Genomic DNA, 18,871 nt, shown 5'->3' on the forward strand with positions numbered 1-18,871 from the left:
ATCCAATGATACACGAATCTTAATAATATAACTGGGAATGAACTGAAGACATTTTGACATATAGGTATTTTTTTGGCTACTTTTTGTGCATTCCTCTTATTACACTTTTGTAGTTTAAGTAAAAATGTGATGAAAGATATTCACTTGTAATGGATTATTTTCCAATCCACCTGTTTTATACATCAACAGGAAACAGCTGACTGAGGGAGAACAATCACAGTGGAGGTCTATGGAAAAAAGTTTAAAAGATTTATAATAACTCGGTAGGGATATTAAAGTCGTCCTCTAATGGAATATATAAATATATATAATTTATATTTGAGTGTTGTATGTCTTGAGTCTCTTCAATAAAGCTGCTGCTGATGATGATAGGGGTATAATTACCTACGGAGAAGTTCACATTCTTAAAATGTTATTCAGATTAGAAAATGTGAACAAATAAATTAACATGGGGGGTGGGGAACTAAATCTACCTTAATGTCGTCTCAGCTTTTTAGAAGTTGGAAAACGTTTTAGTTAGTTTTAATTATTTGTATACTGCAGGGTAGCATGTGAAATTTACTCCAGGTGTAACTAAAGTCTTATTTAAGTGTTATATTTCACAATATTAATCCAAATATGTAAAGTAACTAAAGGTACAAAATACATAGTGGACTAAAAGCACCCAATTTACCTCTGAATTGTAGTGGTGTACAAGTAGCATAACATGGAAATACTCAAGTAAACAAGTATCTCAAAATTGTCCTTAGGTACAGTAGGCTACTTGAGTAAATACACTTAGTTACTTTTCACTTCTGGTTAGACTTTAGTTTTCCAGTAGGAATCCAGTAAGCACGAGTATAAAGCCAACATGCAACCTGGTGGATAAGTTATTCCACCCCACAGACCTTTACTAATGTAACGGAAAAAATAAAATCCAATAACTACCACAGGGCTTTTTGTTAAGCTGTGATGGAGTAGCCTACTATGTGAAGTAAATCCTGTGTGTACATGAGGGGCGGACCCTTGATTTCCCTGCAGCTCATTCATCATCTACATCCTGTGTGTAGTGGTCTTCCACGTAACTGCAGCCACCCTTAAAAGCACTTCTGAGGGAGGAAGAGAGGACGCAGTCCCGAGCACACGGCACCACATCCACCTCCACCAGCTCCGTGCATCTGTCACCATTTGCACCAACCAAGACCGTCGCGATGGAAAGGATTATTTTATAACTTTTTCCCATCAACCGGAGAGACACAAACTCAAGCCATTCCACTTTCCTGGGCTCAATAATCGGGTTTTTATCGGTTTATTGTCTCCAAGCCACGGATCGTCGCAAGCAGGAACAAAATGTGAGTGTCGTCTTCATCATTTTAGGCAAGATTGACAATTTAACACCATCTTTATCTGTTGGTTTTATGCACCTAAAGGCAACAACTGAAAATGTTGAATCTTTTAGCGTAGTGTAATTCAGCAAGACTGTGCATTTAAAAAAGAACATGAAACAAACATATTTTAACTTTTAAACAAATAGTTTATAAGTTAAATATTTAATTGCCAATTTTAACAGATTGTTTTATGAAAACAAAGCAGTATACTATAGATCGCAAACATAATAGAGGTAATGCTGATTTTTACCAGTATCCTTTATTAATTGTAAAGTCCCGACACAATTATCAACTTTAAGATAATTGAAGTGTGGCATATTGTGTGCTTTCGTGTCAACATGTGAGTCCAGAACACTTACAAGTGAACTTTCATTATCAACAAAGATAACTATACGATTTAATTTTTTAAAAACGAATTGACTGCCATGTAGGCTCTGCGTCCATAATTAGCCTTGATTGACCTTGTTTGTTTGTGTTTTTTCTGTTTTTGGTGGGGGGTTACTCTCCTATTCACCCCACATGGGAGTCTCTGGGGTCGTGAGCATAACGAGCCCTGGCACGACTTGTTGTAAATGTGAGAATTCTGAAGCTCCAGGGGTTACTTCACGTTCTAAGTACATTCCACGTGTTCTTCCAGAAGTTACACTGGTTAAATAAATAGTGACAAGTGTTACTTTACTTGTGTTATGTTTAAAAATGGAGGGGATGATACACCTCTGCTGCATGTCTTTTGTTTAGAGCAAACATAGTAAAGTCTTAGGGAGAAGCACTGTCTTTTATGCAAATCCTATTTAAGTACATGCTGATCATATTATGATGTAAACCTGCCCTCAGGCTGTTCTTTGCTTTGCTGGCTACATGAAACAGCAAGAAGTATGTTTTGAGTATACATTGATATTGTTTTAAACTGTTTTTTGTTAGTGTACTGAAAACATTTCACACAAACCCCAAATTAAAGTATTTTCTTATGGAGCAGTTATTTGCAAAAAATAACAACCGGTTTTCATTCCTTCAATAATGAAAAGAAAGTTCATAATAATTTTTAAACAACACAATACAACATTTTGACTTTCAGAGTTTTCAGATTCATATTTGATTCCTTATTGCAAGTTTCATGCTTAATGGCATCCTCTACACCACACACATTGTAATGAAATGTATAATATTACTACAATTCAGTGGCAAGTCTTAAGTTGAATAAAATGGAAATAGTACCTCAAAATTGTACCTAAGACAGAACTTGTGTAAAGGTACTCAGGTACTATCCACCACTGCAGTTCAATTAGTTTGGGATTAAAAACAGTAAATGGCTCTTTCTGATTATCTAGATGTTTTTGCCCTAACTCTGACTGGCTGTGGTCTTTGTCTTCCCACAGGATGAACAACAGAGACCGCTGGAAGGTGTACAAGAGGGTGGGTGTCATGTTTTTCCTGGCTGTGGTCGCGCTGACTGTTGTCCAAAGAGGAAGCATCAACATGGGGGCTCCCTTCCAAATTGAAAGGCAGGCTCGGACAGATGCCTCAGAGGGGGCGGAGCATGGAGCTGCTGGGGAGGACAAAAGTGACTTGAACCTGGGAATGAAAGGTTTCTGGAAGGCTAGCAAACACCAGCTGATGCCTAAAAAACGGGCCACCACACAAAAGTCCCGGATCACTGAGGACAGCAGCCCGAGAACCTGGGATGTTACCAACTCCAACTGTAGCATCAACCTCAACCTCTCAAGTCAGAACTGGTTTAATAGCCTGGAGGAGAATTTCAAGCAATTCATGCTTTATCGACACTGCCGTTACTTCCCCATGCTCCTCAACCACCCAGAGAAGTGCACAGGCGACACATATTTACTCATGATAATAAAGTCTGTTGCCACCCAGCATGACAGAAGAGAGGTCATCAGAAAAACCTGGGGCAAAGAGCAGGTGATTGATGGCAAGAGAGTAAAGACCCTTTTCCTTCTTGGTAAACCCTCCAGTGTGGCAGAGAGAGCAAACCACCAGAAGCTAGTGGAGTACGAGGACTACATCTATGGGGATATCCTCCAGTGGGACTTCCTAGATAGTTTCTTCAACCTCACGCTAAAGGAGACTCACTTCCTCAAATGGTTCCACACCTACTGCCCCAGTGTACGCTACGTCTTCAAGGGGGATGACGACGTCTTTGTCAGCGTGGACAACATCTTTGAGTTTTTAGAGGGCAGCAACCAGGCAAAGAACCTGTTTGTGGGCGATGTGATTGTCAAGGCGAAGCCCATCCGTAAAAAGGAAAACAAATACTACATCCCCCTGGCTCTGTATAATAAGACACACTACCCTCCGTATGCAGGTGGAGGGGGGTTTCTGATGGATGGGAATCTGGCGAGGAGGCTTTACTTGGTGGCAGACACCCTTGAGCTTTACCCCATCGATGATGTCTTCTTGGGCATGTGTCTGGAGGTGCTTCAGGTCACTCCTATAAAACACAATGCCTTTAAGACGTTTGGCTTGGTGAAAAATAAGAGCAGCAAATTGAACAGAGAACCTTGTTTCTTTAAGAGCATGATTGTGGTACACAAGCTGCTCCCGTCGGACCTAATGCACATGTGGCATATGGTCAACAGTGACCTGGTGTGCTCACAGAAAGTGGAGATCCTATAGCTTGATGGGAGCACCAGGTCAGGACAGCACCAACACGCTGAGCTGTACCTTGGTGGACACCGTGATGCACGAGAGTCCCAGTAAACTCTCCCTTATGTGGGGAAGGACCATGGACCATATCAGAATTAGCTGTTTCTGTTCAGTAGTGCAATTTTTTGAGGATATTCCTCAAAAGTCAAGTAAATTATACAGAGATTTTAAAACGTTGTAGAATTGTGTATTTATATTGGCATTCTGAAGGACTTAATTATTTCAGAGACAACCAAAGTTTAACTGCTTCCTCAACGGTCTTGCTGAGGAGGACAGTTATTGCTTGGCAACTACAGGCTTTTTATTTCATTATGTAATATTTGTGAGGTTCTCCGCCTTATCACAGTCCTCCCCTCGTCAGTGGCCAACACCTTTTTTTCTCCTTCCTTCTGGTTAGATATGGTTGAGGTTTTTCATTGCCAAATCACCAATGGTAGCGATCCGACTTATATTAATACCTAAAATGTAACCAAAAAAAGTGTAGTATGAGGACAAGTGGTAAATAAACCATGAATATGTATTTGTAGCAAAAATGTGCTTTCTGATAGGTCAGAGGGAAATAATGTTTAGTTGGCCAGTGTGATCTTGAGAATAAAAAGGCAGGTGCCCTGGATGCTGGGGTTTGAAAGCCATTGCACTTACTGCACAGCGTTTAGTTATGCTTGCATTTTGGGTTTGTATTAAGTGTTATACATTTCCTTCACTTGAGTCAATGTGTAATTCTGCAGTGGCTTCAAATCAAGTAAGAGACGATTCTCTCTACCTCAGTGATTCGGTCAATTTAAAAAAAATCATAATTAGTTTGGGCTTTTCTACTGTAACCCTGTTATCTTAATATGAAGCACATGTTCCCTAAAGTGTGTTTTTGATCAATGATGTACTGTAGAGGTCCTTGCACTATTATTTTGGAATGTGACTGACTTGATCTACTACTACTACTACTACTACTACTGGAAACCTTTAAAATTAGATGTCTAAACTTGTTACATGTTTGCTGTCTGTGGATTTGAATGTGCTGATATACTTGACATGGATTTGGTTAAGGGTTTACAATGACACTGTGAACTAAAACTAATGCTGGTACGAGAAACGACATATTAATTTAATCCTCAATAAAAAGGAGGAAAATAAGGGGTTCTTGCATTTAATTTAAAGCCTCCAATGAGCATAATAATGTGATGTTTGATGATTATAAAACTGAATGTTGTGGGTATAGTGGGTGATGGTGATGTAAATATATGTAAAAAATCAAAATGTACAAAGAATGTCATTTGTAAATTAAAATGTTAAAATGTTCTCTTTGAAAATCTGTCCTAAATTGGCTGTTTTTGTGTTTGGTGTATCGGCATTGAATATCTATGTAAAAATCCACATCAGGTCACACAACAAAAGTGTTGTCGGGTATCTGTTACACTACTTAACAATAAAAAAATTGCTCGGTTATGAAAATCACAATGGTGTAGTCTAACAATATATTAAGTGCTCATTTTTATCAATGTTCAGCAACTTAACACGCACGCATGTCTTCTTAGTCTGCCTGTGATGAGATAGCGAAGATGTGTGACTTGCATTATTCCTACACTGAGTGTGACGCCATTGCTGGATTATAGCAGAACATCCTTTTTAGTGCAAACAAAGAATAACATTGAAAGACAATGAACTTCATCTAATAATCTTCTTTTTTTATATATGGTAGATTCTCTTCAACACAGTCTATTGTGTTAGTTTTCCGAAAGTATCTGTCCATCCTCCCGACTGGGTGTGACATTTCACATAGTTTATGTTAAGCATCTCCGTCAACTATTGTGTCTTTTTCACTGAGAAGAACCCCTGAGAATGAGGCTGACGGTAAACCGTGAGGAAATTAAGAGCTTTAAGTTGGCCTAAAAAGTAAAAGAGACAAAATAAATACCTTCCTGTTGTTCTTTACAATGTCCTACAGGACAAAGACAATAAAGCCTCACCGAAACTGGATCCTCTTGATATATTGTGTTTCCTGAAGGGCGCACTTTGAGATAAAGCTTAACCAGATGAATCTCAACTGTCCTCTGTGTGGAACACAATGAACAAGTGATACAGCGTTAAACCTTCCAATAAAAATAGCTGAATCATCTATTGTATTTTCACAAGTTTGATTAATTCACTATGTCCGCAATGTGCAAAGCATATTACTAACAAGCCCTACATTTATATTTTAAGACATTGATTTGGTTCAACCAAAACGTACTAAAGTGATGTAAGAGTGTGTGTATAGGCACGAACCAAATCTTAAATTTTTGTATTAGATTGAACTAAGGCCGCACTTTTAAACTCCCTTTTTTTAAAGAAAGGATATCCTCTCCATGATATTGTGTAAAACAATTAGTCAGTTAACATTGAGAGTAGTGAAAACATTCCGTACCCAAAATCTATTATGTTGTTTTACTTTGTGTACTTAATGCAGTTTTTACATTAGGAGTGTTAATTGTAAATGTGTCTGTATGTGTGTGAAACAAATACATTTCTACCTGAGAGCAACAGAACAAACAATGATTCATATCTCACTGCCTTCTGTGTCTGCTAAACCTGCAAGGAGAGAGGAACACAAACCCACAGCTAAAAGATGTGCAGTTAACATAGGAACAATAAAGGACACACTATTGTTGCTAGGCTGTAAACAAACAAGTGATTTTTCCCTTGCTGAAAAGCTATCGTCTAGTGTAAATGTCCCACTCAAGTGATGATATTTGAATGTATGCGAGCCTGCAGACCAAGAGCTGCACATTTGTCGAAAGTAATTGGAGGAAGCTTTTTGATGCGAGTGTGGTCAATGGGGTCGTCTGACAGAGGCTGCCGGGTTTCACACAAGCCCTCTATTTTCTTCAAAGGCCTCTGGAGCACCATCATTGGCATGGCTGAAGATGGGAAAGTTGTTGCTGGGGTTTAAATTAAAAAAGAACATTCCACACTGTACATGCTGCTGACTATGGCATCTCTATCAGCTCAGACAACGCAGACAATCTCATCCAGCAGCTGCGTAAGTTACAAATCATGTTTAGCCCAGTGTAGAAAGAACAGTAAAGATAATAATTGGACATAACATGGTGTTCCACATTGCCGAACGTTACTTAATATTATGTAGTTTGGTGGATGGATTACACATGATACTTAAATGAACTTTTGCACTTTTTATGAAAACAAAACAAATGCTTTTATATTGTCCCTTAATTTGGAAAAACCTGGATTGAACTAAATAATCACTAAAACATTTGTTGGTAAAGGTTTATGCAAAGTTATTTACTTTCTTGCCAGATTTGGATGAGAAGATCGTAAACACTCTATATGCTAATTATAAAACTACAGCAAAGCATTGTCACAGTATACAATCAAAATGATGATTGAATAACAGTGGTTCAAAGTCAGCATCTTAACATAGCACTGCTATTAAATCAGCAGAGAAACACACGAATACATTTCAGGAGCCATTGTTAACAAAGAAGGACTCCATGTTATTTACCTATGTGTTTTCCGATCAACTCCAGACTTGTAATGTTTGTTAGAAACAATGCCATACAATAAGGCTGAACAAAGATCTCTTTGATTTCAGTTCAAACATTGGTCCCCATCTGCTTTATGACGCCGGAATAATTAAATTGTTTGAGTAAGAGAGCAACAGCATCAATAAAGATTTCACATGCATTGTTCTCTGGCAGGGAGGAAACAAACAGTTTGTACTGCTTGGTAACATACATTTGAGAAATCTCAGTAAAAAAAGATAATCAGCATTGTGTGCCCACTCAGCAGATCAGTACACTGTAGTCCCTGACTCCACACATCACACTGGAAGAGAGGCCAAGGCAATGCAACTTCATCTGTGCTATAGGACACCATGTACTTGACAAAGATCCATTGTGAAGAGGACTCGGAGCTGTATGCTCCCCTTTAAAGAGGGTCCTATTTAGATCAGCCACTCTACACATGAGATAAAGTATGAGTCTGTCCTCTCTCCTCTTCACAATGTCCTATTGACTCAGTGTCCACTAATGAAGATGCTTATGGTTTGTCAATGAGTAAAACCGCAGCACCCTCAATCATATCCTCTCCCATTACTTCCTATAATATGCTGAAGCATAAACAGAGTTTAGGGGAATAGATTGAGAAACAGCCCTTCAAGTGATCCCAAAGGAAAGCAAACCGGAGTGGTAGGTCTGACATAACGCCTCAGCTAGCATGACGTTGTCACTGTTCAAGGCAGAGAGTGCTAATCTGCATGGAGGTATTCAGTGGCACCTTCAGGAACAAAGACCCTGTTCAGCTGAGGGATGACAGCACACTGCTGTCCCGTCTGGTGTCAGACGGAGGGTCACTGTTAATCACACCAAGGCCTGCTGCCCATGAGAAATAAGAAATGTATGATTTTACAGAACCAACTGGAACGGTCTCATCTCATCTTACCCACCAACAAACATTTATGCCCAGATAAATTCATGTATGCACATTACTGCCACTCGAGAAACACTGTTAGTCTATATTAATCTCCATTTAGCATAGGAACTGTGCGAGTATTGTAAGCTAATTTAACAGAAATGCATGTATGCCTGCCATGTGAACAATAAAGGGGTTACTGATTTGACAAGCTGAAGGTTGTTAAACATCTTTAACATTTTAAGTAGTTTTGAAACTCATTCAAGTGGGAGTTTAGTACTCTCCTACATTAACTATTTAATTGGCCGAGGACACTGCCTTTAACCAGTATCCCCGATAGCTGTAGGATGTGAACAGTCAAAGGTCAATTACAAAATTAGCCTCACTTGCATACAAGTACTCAGTATGCAGTTTCCTATGAGATATTTTTATTGTCTCAGGTGTCAATACACAAAACGATACCTGATATATACTGCCCCCTTGTGGAATAATAAGGGGTGGTCATCTAGCCATTTTCAGCTCATTTAAGACGTAAGTTACATTTTTGGTTGTTTGTAGACAACGCATTCAGGAGTACAATAGGACGAGCATCCGTCCCCATTTAGGGCATCCATGACACTACAACAACCTTCCAACAATATACAGGTTAACAGAATCAAACATTTTTCTCCAGGACTCCTAGGGTTTACTCAGCAAGTGACGGTATTACTTGAAATGTTTCAAGCTTTTCAAAGTAAAATATATTTCAGAGATGATGTGTTGCATTGGTAGGTTGCAGTATAAATGTATCAACTTTTATATTCTAACATTTCAAGTCTGTGACACATTCAATGTTTCAGATTGACATGGTTGAAAAAGGATAGACATTTAAAAATCACCACCTACAAGGTTTTATTTAAATCATGTGAAAATCTTCAGATTTTCAGATGGGGAAAAGAAATTAGTCAATGCACTACAAATATTTTATGTTACATAGAAGAGGTTCTTCCTCTGACTCAGACATTGACCCGGCCCCACCAAACAAACATGACAGAACATCTTGCCATTTCCTTAACACCCAACTCATGAGCACTGACTCAAATCTTCTATCAAAATATGCTTTACACAGAACAGTAAAAGTTGGCACCTAAAGCAAACTAAAAACGACAAAATAAAAAGCAAATAAGGTGTGTATCTTTTTTTTTTTTTACAAAAAGGTAAAATGAAAATCATACAAACTGTTTAAATTTACACAATGTATCTGACAAAGACAAGCATATTTTTCACAGCAAACTTGTTTGCCAGACCCGTTCCATTTTACTCCTTCAGAAAAGCAAGTTATCAGAGGGTTAGAGGTGCAGGTTTGCACTTGGGACATTCAGTACTCACAAAGCACTTGAGCTGAGAAGGTCAAAAAGTACCATTCTGGCACACAAGGGTGAAGGTTTGTGGGGTCTAAATAAAGGGCTAAAATGCCCGTCAACAGTTAAATATATATCAATGACGCTTTCTGGAATGTCCAAAAGCTCTGAAAAGTGATGAAACCAGAGTCCATTCAAAAGTAAAAAATGACTAAGGATTTAGTCATCAAACTTAGTTTTCTTCCCCTGGGGCTTGGCAAATCCACCACCACCTCTTCCACCTAGAAATGAGAAGAAAAATGTGTTTACTAGCCAGCATCTTTAGGTACAAACAAAACAAATCATGAATACTGTGCTTTTACCCTGAAGGGCAAAAGTATGAACTAGTCAAGCAAAAAAGAAATTGACAAAATACCATATATAGTTAGCCATATTGTCAAGATGAATACAAAACAAAAAGATTGCTTGCACTGCATTAGCAGCTGACAAATCAATAGCTAGAGTCCACTGTTGATTGTCACTTAGTCATTAAAAGGCATGAATGTGACAGCGATTGAGGATAGAACCGGCAGACGATAACACACACCGGTACCGAAGACATAGCACTGCCTTTATTTTTCCTCCGAACATTTCACACACGAGTACTGAACAACCAAATGTGTGCCAAGAAATGGAGGGTGTAACAATTTTCTTAAAATGTAGAAGGGCAGACATTTTAAAATATAGTACTTTTATTTACCTCCGAAGCTTCCTCGCCCGCGTCCACCGCCACGGGAGTCTCCTCTTCCTCTGCCGCCACGACCACGGCCGCCAAATCCGCCGCCGCCAAAGCCACCACCACCGCCGCGACCGCCGCCAAATCCACCTCTGCCGCCGCGACCGCCAAATCCACCTCCACCTCGACCACCGCGGAAGCCGCCTTCACCCTTGGGCCTGGCGTAGTCCAGGCTCACCTTGGTGCCATCGATCTCGCCATCATCCATGGCCTCCTTGGCTGCCTTGCAGTCATCCTCATTGTTAAAGTCCACAAAGCCAAAGCTGCAAGGAAAGGCAGAATTTAACATGCAAATCTGTACAGTCACTGCTGGACAGAGTAGTGTTAACAAGGACTGAGAAGCCACGAGGAATTTTTGACAACTTACCATTTTGATGCTCCTGTTTCTCTGTCTGTGACTATCCTGGCTGCTGCGGCACCATCGAACGCATCCCTGAGAGTCTGATCTGTGGTCTCCTCAGAGAGACCCTTGACGAACAGGGTTTTAGTTGGACCTGGTAGCAGAGAGAAGTCGTCATTAAAAAAAATGGTTTTGATTTCATTATCTTCGGGGCTGATAAAAATTATTTATCAACCTAAAGCCTCATGGGAGGACCAGTTTAAACTACCAAGTTTCAGAAGGAAAAGTTTTCACATCTGGCCACGCTATCAAATCATTTTATTTCTGCAAAGATCAGTTCTGAATGGTCAAGTTTGTGGACTTACCAGCGTTTCCTCTGGCTCCGTCTCTGCCACTGTTCTGGCTGTACTCCAGGCGGATGGAGCGGCCATCAATATCTGTGTTGTTGAGGTTTTCCAGGGCATCCTTAGCCTCCTCTGTGGTCTCAAATTCTACGAAAGCAAAACTAAGAAAAAAAAAACAACATCAGAAAAGTATAAGCTGATAAATTCAGAAAAAGCCACAAATTGATATCAAAATGTTACCATTGTTGACTAGTAGAAATGCAAATCATAACAGTTATCGCTGAATATAAACTGTTGCACAACAGACAGACAATCTCCCTAATGCGAGTAGGGCCTGCATAGCTTGTTCTAACTGTGCATTGACTCTGCTTCTCGTGCGAATCCATTCAGAATCATGAGTAAGATTTAGAGGAGCTCATGAGAAGGTGAAGTGTTAAAATATTTATTTCCAGATAACAAATTATAACTTATAGAAAGTCATCCTTAAAACCATTAACATAGTATCATTCCAGATTCTTACCCTTTTGGTCTGCCGTCTCTCTGTGGAATCCTAATAGAGACAGCCTTATCAAAAGTGGCTTGAAGTGCCTCTTCTGTGGCAGTGAAGGACAGATTATTCACCACCAGTGTTTTACTGGCTGCTCCTGCTGCTGCTACAGAAGAAAAATAAACAGGTGAGATTGAGAAGAATTTTCGTGGATCTACTGGAAGTACTATGCGCATCAAAACTGTCCAGTTAAATGCAACCTGCCCTTTAAATTGAAATACATAAACACGTACATCATGTCTTAGAGCTTTATTATACTTTAAATGACAAATCAATAGCCAGAGTCCACTATTGATTGTCACTTAGTCATTAAAGGCATGAATGTGACAGCGATTGAGGATAGAACCGGCAGACGATAACACACACCGGCACCGAAGACATAGCACTGCCTTTATTTTTCCTCCGAACATTTCACACATCAGTACTGAACAACCAAATGTGTGCCAAGAAATGGAGGGTGTGTAGCAATTTCCTTAAGTCAAAGGGCAGCCATTTTAAAACTTCAAAAAATGTGTTCCGATCCGATAACTACTAAAATCCCATACAGCTCAAATACAAGCTTCATAAAGCATCTGAGGAGTTTACCTCCAGCCATGGAAGCTCCCTTCTGGCTCTTATCTCCAACGTAGTCAACCATGATGGACCTCCCCTGGACATCAGCACCTTGAGCTTCCTCCAACATCTTCTCAGCTTCAGCCTCAGATTTGAACTCAATGTAGGCAATGCTGTCAAAAAGAGAGAAGAAATTACTTTTCAAGAAAAAAAAAACTAGTACATTACTAACCAAAATACTGGTCAAAAGCAAATGAAAGGGAGGTTTGAGTACCACTTATAAAGCTGCAACAACTAGTTTGACTAATCAGTTCAACTGCAATTTATCAATTGTCAGTTTGTATTTTTCAGCCTCTCACAATAGGAGATTTCCTAATTATCCGTTATACATTCTCTATAGATTACACTTAGGCATGAATGTGACAGCGATTGAGGATAGAACCGGCAGACGATAACACACACCGGTACCGAAGACATAGCATTGCCTTTATTTTTCCTCCGAACATTTCACACACGAGTACTGAACAACCACATGTGTGCCAAGAAATGGAGGGTGTAACAATTTTCTTAAAATGTAGAAGAGCATACATTTTAAAACTGCAAAAACCTAGTACATTACTAACCAAAATACTGGTCAAATACAAATGAAAGGCAGGTTTGAGTACTAGGAAATAAAAACCTACCACTTATAAAGCTGCAACAACTAGTTTGACTAATCAGTTAAACTGCATTTTTTATTTTATTTTTAATTATTTATGAAATGTCAGTAATGTATTTTTTAGCCTCTCACAATAGGAGATTTCCTAATTATCCGTTATACAACATCACCTTTGACATAAAAAAAAACTGGGATGGCCTTTCTTTTTTTTTTAAACAGTTAAATGTTTCTACCAAAATTGTAATCCATAAATAAAATATACAAAAAATGTACTATATCGTACAAAATGGTGGATTGAAAAAAAGTACAATTTCCTTACACTACATCAGTTTCCTACACAGTTCTCCCCCAGCTTGTAGGATCTCAGAGTTTGTATTCTTTATGTTTTTACAAAGTGACCTCATCTAGACAAAGGAAATAAACTCAAAATGTCCGCTTGTCCTTACCCCCTGTTTGAACCGTTCTGGCCTGGCGGTAACCTGACATCAACAGCAGCCTCAAAGACTTCCTTGAGGTCTTCAATCGTGGCGGAGAAGGGAAGGTTCTTCACAAACAGTGTCTTTGAATCCCTCTCTGTGGGATAAAAAGAATCGTCAGTTTTGGAATAACTTATTTTCCCTATAATGAGAAAAGTTCTTTGCTAAAATCAATTAATTTCAGGAAAAGACCATGTAATTCGTTTGTAAATAATCTGCATAGGAAAAAGTCATGAATGTGACAGCGATTGAGGATAGAACCGGCAGACGATAACACACACCGGTACCGAAGACATAGCATTGCCTTTAGTTTTCCTCCGAACATTTCACACAGTAGTACTGAACAACCACATGTGTGTCAAGAAATGGAGGGTGTAGCAGGGCAGACATTTTAAAACATCCATTTTAAAATGTTGGTGTTTTTACCTTTCTTTCCATCCTGTGAAGTCTCCTTGCTTTTGGCTCTGTCCAACTTAAGCTCCTGACCCATGAACTTCTTGCCATTCAGCTCTAGAGCTTTCTGCATGTCCTCCTCCGAGGAAAACTCCACATAACCGAATTTTCTGCAGAGGCAAGACATTCAAGGACCATTAGACATACTTTTTTCAAGACTGATATTATATAGATTTATAGCAAAAATTCTAAGGTGTAAAACACAACAGTACCACTAGACCCCAGTCATGATGTGATAAAACCATTAATGATATGTTACAGATTAACATTATATATATATATTTTTTTAGTCACTGCCATCCTAAAATTAAGAAAGGTGGAGATTTAAGTTTCCAATAACAGGTACTTTTACCTGTAAATAGGTTTATATTGTTTGTTTTCAAATGTTGCTTACTTGGATCCACCTAAACGGACATCAGTGACTTCAAGGTCGTTCTTGGTGAAGAACTTCCTCATGGCATCTTTAATTTCATCAAAGTCCTTGTCGGAGTTCAAGTTCCCAACAAATAGACAGAAACCTGAAAAATGGGGAATGTAAAATCAATGACTTGTTTGATTTGTGTGAAAACATTTTAAACTTCAAGTTGATTCAGAATAATAAGTAAGTGACATCACACATCAGTATTAAGTCCCTTGTTGTTCATCATAATAAAATGTTGACATTTGATTGATGGGTCAGTGCATTCTGCTTACCTTCACCATCGGACTTTGCCTTCTTGGCAGCAGGTGCCTCTTTCTTGCTCTCTGCCTTCCTCTTTGCAGGGGTCACTGGGGCTTCTGTAGAGACAAGAGTGTTAAAATCAATTTAGAAAGAAAGTCTGGAACATTCAGATAGTAGTAACTGCATTGCAAATCAAATATACATGCTAGTTAACTTTTATTGTTTTGAGATAATTATCTTTTTTGTATTGCCTACTAACAAGGCAGCACTTGAGTGACATTTATTTGAAAGATGTTAAAATGTTCCATCATAAAAACTCACCCTCTTCATCATCCTCATCATCATCCTCTTCATCATCATCATCCTCCTCTGACTCTTCCTTGGCTTTCACCATCCCTGCTTTCTTTGCCTTTGCTGGAGCAGGAGCAGTGTCCATCTCTTCTTCAGATTCTGGAAAACCACAATCATTGTTTTTTTTTAAAACCATTGTGAACAAATTCAAACTATTGACCTGTTGTCTTTAGCCAAATCAGATACATAAAAAGGTGACATCACACAAAATCAGTATTAAGTCCCTTGTTGATCATCATATAATATCCTATGATGGCAGCTCACAGGTGAGTAACTCAATTATTATCTTTAAAAGTAATCCCGGTTGATCTTACCATCTTCATCCTCAGACTCCTCTTTGGCAGCCTTTTTGGCGGCTGGTTTAGCTGCAGCCTTCTTGGGGGGTGGGGCTTCTTCTTCAGATTCTTCATCTTCAGAGGATTCCTTTGCAGGCTTAGCCTTTACTGCGGGCTTGGCAGCAGGTTTAGCTCCTTTCTTGGGGGGTGGGGCCTCTTCCTCAGACTCATCTAGATATCGGAATTGTACATTTTAGAAACGGGTAAAACATGAACAAATGTGCAGACAGTTGCATTGAATTCAATAAAAGCCACAAGCCAAAATGTGACAGCGATTGAGGATAGAACCGGCAGACGATAACACACACCGGTACCGAAGACATAGCACTGCCTTTAGTTTTCCTCCGAACATTTCACACAGTGGTACTGAACAACCACATGTGTGTCAAGAAATGGAGGGTATATGGTAATCTTCTTAAACAAGTAGCTTGTGAATAGACTGGTTTTCCAAAGACCAAATAAAAAAATATTCCTGAAGTAACTAATGTATGTCATACCATCGTCCTCGTCATCATCTTCATCTGACTCCTCAGCCTTTACAGGCGCTGCCTTGGCGGGTGCTGGTTTGGCCTTTGCAGGAGTCTTTTTGGGTGCTGGGGCCTCTTCTTCAGATTCCTCCTCTGTAGGTTAATGGACACAGCACAACAACATCAGCATGTGCTATCTAGTCTTTCAATCCCTAGTATTCATTTTGAGTGTGGGTCTTAGTCTGCTCAGCTTAAATATAAAAAGGGTGGACTAGATGTTTGGTGTAGCAGATATTACTATTTCCCATTAAAACCATTCACGTGTAACATTAGTCTTTTAACTACTGACCATTTATTTCACAGTTTTGTACCTTTTAGAATAATCAATTCACTTTCATTACAATTTTAACGTGCCAGAGAAATGTCTCTTATGATTCCATCATGCTTGACTAATGACTAATCAAGGAAAAGTAAATGATAAAACAAAAAGTTTATTTTCAGGACTTTTTGTTGGTGTCTATAGACTGGGAGAAAACAATCGAAATAATCATACAAATGCAAGGATTGGCTGATTCAATTGACTTCAAATAAGGAATTAAATAAGCATACCCCAAAAAGCTATCAAATAAATAACCGTGTTATGAGTTTGCTTACCTGAATCCTCCTCACTTTCTGCTTTTTTAGCAGCAGCTCCATTCTTAACTGCTTTTGCTGGTGTGGCTTTTTTCACCACTTTGGGAGCCTGAATTAAAATAAATAAAAAGAGAACATTAATACCTTTAAAATCCAGAAAAAATATTTTAATTTAAGAACCGAGAATCTTAAATAGTCTGTACCTCTTCCTCCTCACTGCTTTCCTCTTCACTCGATTCCTCCTCTACCTCCTTTGGTGGAGGGGCTTTTTTCTTCTGAATTGCCTGCTTGGTCGCTGCCTGCAAGAGAAACGGAAAATAGGAAATTTTAGAGCACCGGTTTAGATTAACATTAATCATGTTCAGTAATAGCCGGCTCTATGGGCGGTAATCTGGTTCCTCAGTTTTCACCTCGTGTCAATCCGAGCAGGCGCACAACCCACGTGGAGCTCAGGAGGTCGGGTAGTTAGCATGCTGGCTAATGTAGCCGTTTGCCGACATGCATAGAACGCATGGTGAGCAAAGGAGGGAATTGCAGGCAGACGAGCAATATACTAAAACGAACATTTAACACCGTTCAAGAACGATCGGTTTACCATAACGTTACAAATTGATAATAACGTACTGCTCTGCATGTGGCCTGTTAACAACCACGCTTACGCGAACAACCATGTACCGCCATCCAGCATAGTACGTACATTAAAGGCATTCCAATAAATCGTTTGAATATCTCAATTATGGTAAAAATTGACAATCGTGTGTGGCCTAGTTTAATCTGTATTAAATGCATCTCTTAATCCCATGCTTTAAAATCGAGAAGGCGCTTGAAAGCCATCTTGAGTTTTTCGCTAACCATTAGCAGGCCAGGAAAAAACAGCAATGTACCAACATGGCGGATTTGGAACAAACGTTTTAATAACGTGGGTTTTCAATTTCACCTTTAATTTCCACCAAACACACACGTTATGAAACGTACGTAATTATTGAAGAGAACCAATAAGCAGCAAAATACCCGCATTCATTTGTAAGCGGAGTTAATTCCGTTTTTCACACAAACGCAGCAACTTCTCCATTAAGGCCTCATGTCTAACAACAAAGCTTATTTTAATCACAAACGCAAACACTTAAACAGGAAAATGCAATCAAGTTGGTCTTACCTTTGCTAGTTTCACCATGGTGATGTTGTGTGTTTCAGCGAAACACAAGGAACTGGACGTATGGAAACAAGAAACGAAATATTTAACGGATACACGTGGTGGTTCAGCCTACTCGATGGGACATAGGGCAGGAAAGACAGAGACTTCGAAGCCGCGCTCGATGCTCTCTTGTTCTGCGCGTTCACGTCGACCCGCCCACATTGCTATCTCAACCAATCACAAGAGCAGCGTGCTTGCGCCTCGCCTACATACACATTTGCATGTATTTCTCCACACAGGAAATGATTTTTAAGTTGACGGCAAGTAAACATTATTAAATCCATGCCATGTTAGATACGATTTTGTTTCAGAGGATAGTGCAATGACATGCTGAATTCTACCGCAGACAGATAGTCGATACTTTCAAATTGACACTTACATTTAGTATTTGGCTACAGTCAGTAGGCTACAGAGCGCCTTTATGCTCCATGCAGCTGTTTTCATTAACCACGTGGCTGGGGGGCAGTTGCCATCAACGAACTACCACGTGTGGCCTACCATGCGTAGTACTGGCTTCCATTTGCAAAGAGCAGTGCAACTTCATTTAATCTTATTAATTAGCCCACACATTTTAGTTAGTCTTCCCCACCTTATTTACAACAACAATCCACATTTACATAATCTGAAATGTACATTTGTTATGTTGTATGGAGTAGTCTGCTAGGCTTTATTCAAGTGAGTTCAATTTAATTGGGAGTATGAGAACTTTAACTTCATTCAGAATATGTTATTTTCATTGATTTAAAAAAAGTCATTGATAAAAACAACAACCTAGATAGCACATTAGGATGACAGAGTGGATTGCCAGAAAGGCAGTCAAATATTGAAGTGGTACTCTTCATTTAGTTGAAGTTGTGGAGCTTTTGAGTGATTCTTGTTCAGCCAATGAAATTTCCACAACTTGTCATGGAATTGAACACATTAAACACTTTTTTAACAACCCTAAGTGATGGCGAGATGAAACCTTATGAAGCTTTGAAGCTTTCCAGCCAGTTGGTTCTAAAAAGGGTTCATCTCATGAGGCTTCATCTGAACCCCTGTTGGTCAAAGTGTGGTGTTACACAGGCAGAAATCTCAACAGTGGGATATTTCTGTGAATTCCCAGAATAACTCTAAACAATGAATATGAATATTATATACCTGCCCAGTTACTCTTACAACGAATTAGTATTTGCAGTAATACAACTAGTAATCTAAGATACTCACAAAAGCACTTGAAGTATGAAGTGACCGCAGCACTGTTGTGACAGGGTTTTTGCATGTAACTTTTGAGCAAAGCATTAAATCCCCATTTTTAATCAGTCGATGCTTT

At 39.2% G+C, this 18,871-nt stretch overlaps 2 protein-coding genes and 5 non-coding genes across 8 annotated transcripts; 1 reads left to right on the forward strand and 6 right to left on the reverse strand.

Annotated features, from left to right (window-relative positions):
• Nucleotides 1-1,070: 1,070 nt before the first annotated feature.
• On the forward strand, nucleotides 1,071-5,324 carry b3gnt7 (UDP-GlcNAc:betaGal beta-1,3-N-acetylglucosaminyltransferase 7). The gene is made up of 2 exons (XM_034147676.1): nucleotides 1,071-1,331; nucleotides 2,744-5,324. Coding segments are annotated over exons 1-2 (1,257 nt in total). The 5' UTR covers nucleotides 1,071-1,329; the 3' UTR covers nucleotides 3,999-5,324.
• Nucleotides 5,325-8,843: 3,519 nt separating this feature from the next.
• On the reverse strand, nucleotides 8,844-17,742 carry ncl (nucleolin). 2 transcript variants are annotated; one of them, XM_034147677.1, is made up of 16 exons: nucleotides 17,521-17,742; nucleotides 16,568-16,663; nucleotides 16,386-16,473; nucleotides 15,762-15,884; nucleotides 15,244-15,435; nucleotides 14,900-15,028; nucleotides 14,611-14,694; nucleotides 14,312-14,435; nucleotides 13,891-14,027; nucleotides 13,435-13,561; nucleotides 12,364-12,503; nucleotides 11,752-11,884; nucleotides 11,253-11,392; nucleotides 10,915-11,041; nucleotides 10,512-10,810; nucleotides 8,844-10,053 (listed from the first exon to the last, which is right to left on the reverse strand). In XM_034147677.1, the coding sequence occupies exons 1-16, from the start codon at nucleotides 17,536-17,538 to the stop codon at nucleotides 9,992-9,994; spliced, it is 2,019 nt and encodes a 672-aa protein (XP_034003568.1). In that variant the 5' UTR covers nucleotides 17,539-17,742; the 3' UTR covers nucleotides 8,844-9,991. The 2 variants fall into 2 exon arrangements, with proteins under 2 accessions (XP_034003568.1, XP_034003569.1); XM_034147678.1 differs by having other exon boundaries at nucleotides 10,502-10,810.
• Nucleotides 10,312-10,449, reverse strand: LOC117496266. Its single transcript, XR_004557266.1, has one exon. It is a non-coding gene; the product is annotated as a small nucleolar RNA SNORA57 (small nucleolar RNA).
• LOC117496264 lies at nucleotides 12,098-12,235 on the reverse strand. Its single transcript, XR_004557264.1, has one exon. It is a non-coding gene; the product is annotated as a small nucleolar RNA SNORA57 (small nucleolar RNA).
• LOC117496267 lies at nucleotides 12,746-12,883 on the reverse strand. The gene has a single exon (XR_004557267.1). It is a non-coding gene; the product is annotated as a small nucleolar RNA SNORA57 (small nucleolar RNA).
• LOC117496268 lies at nucleotides 13,699-13,836 on the reverse strand. The gene has a single exon (XR_004557268.1). It is a non-coding gene; the product is annotated as a small nucleolar RNA SNORA57 (small nucleolar RNA).
• On the reverse strand, nucleotides 15,526-15,663 carry LOC117496265. The gene has a single exon (XR_004557265.1). It is a non-coding gene; the product is annotated as a small nucleolar RNA SNORA57 (small nucleolar RNA).
• Nucleotides 17,743-18,871: the final 1,129 nt, after the last annotated feature.

This window comes from Trematomus bernacchii, unplaced genomic scaffold (genome assembly GCF_902827165.1).
Source record: "Trematomus bernacchii unplaced genomic scaffold, fTreBer1.1, whole genome shotgun sequence".
Taxonomy (NCBI): Eukaryota; Metazoa; Chordata; class Actinopteri; order Perciformes; family Nototheniidae; genus Trematomus; species Trematomus bernacchii.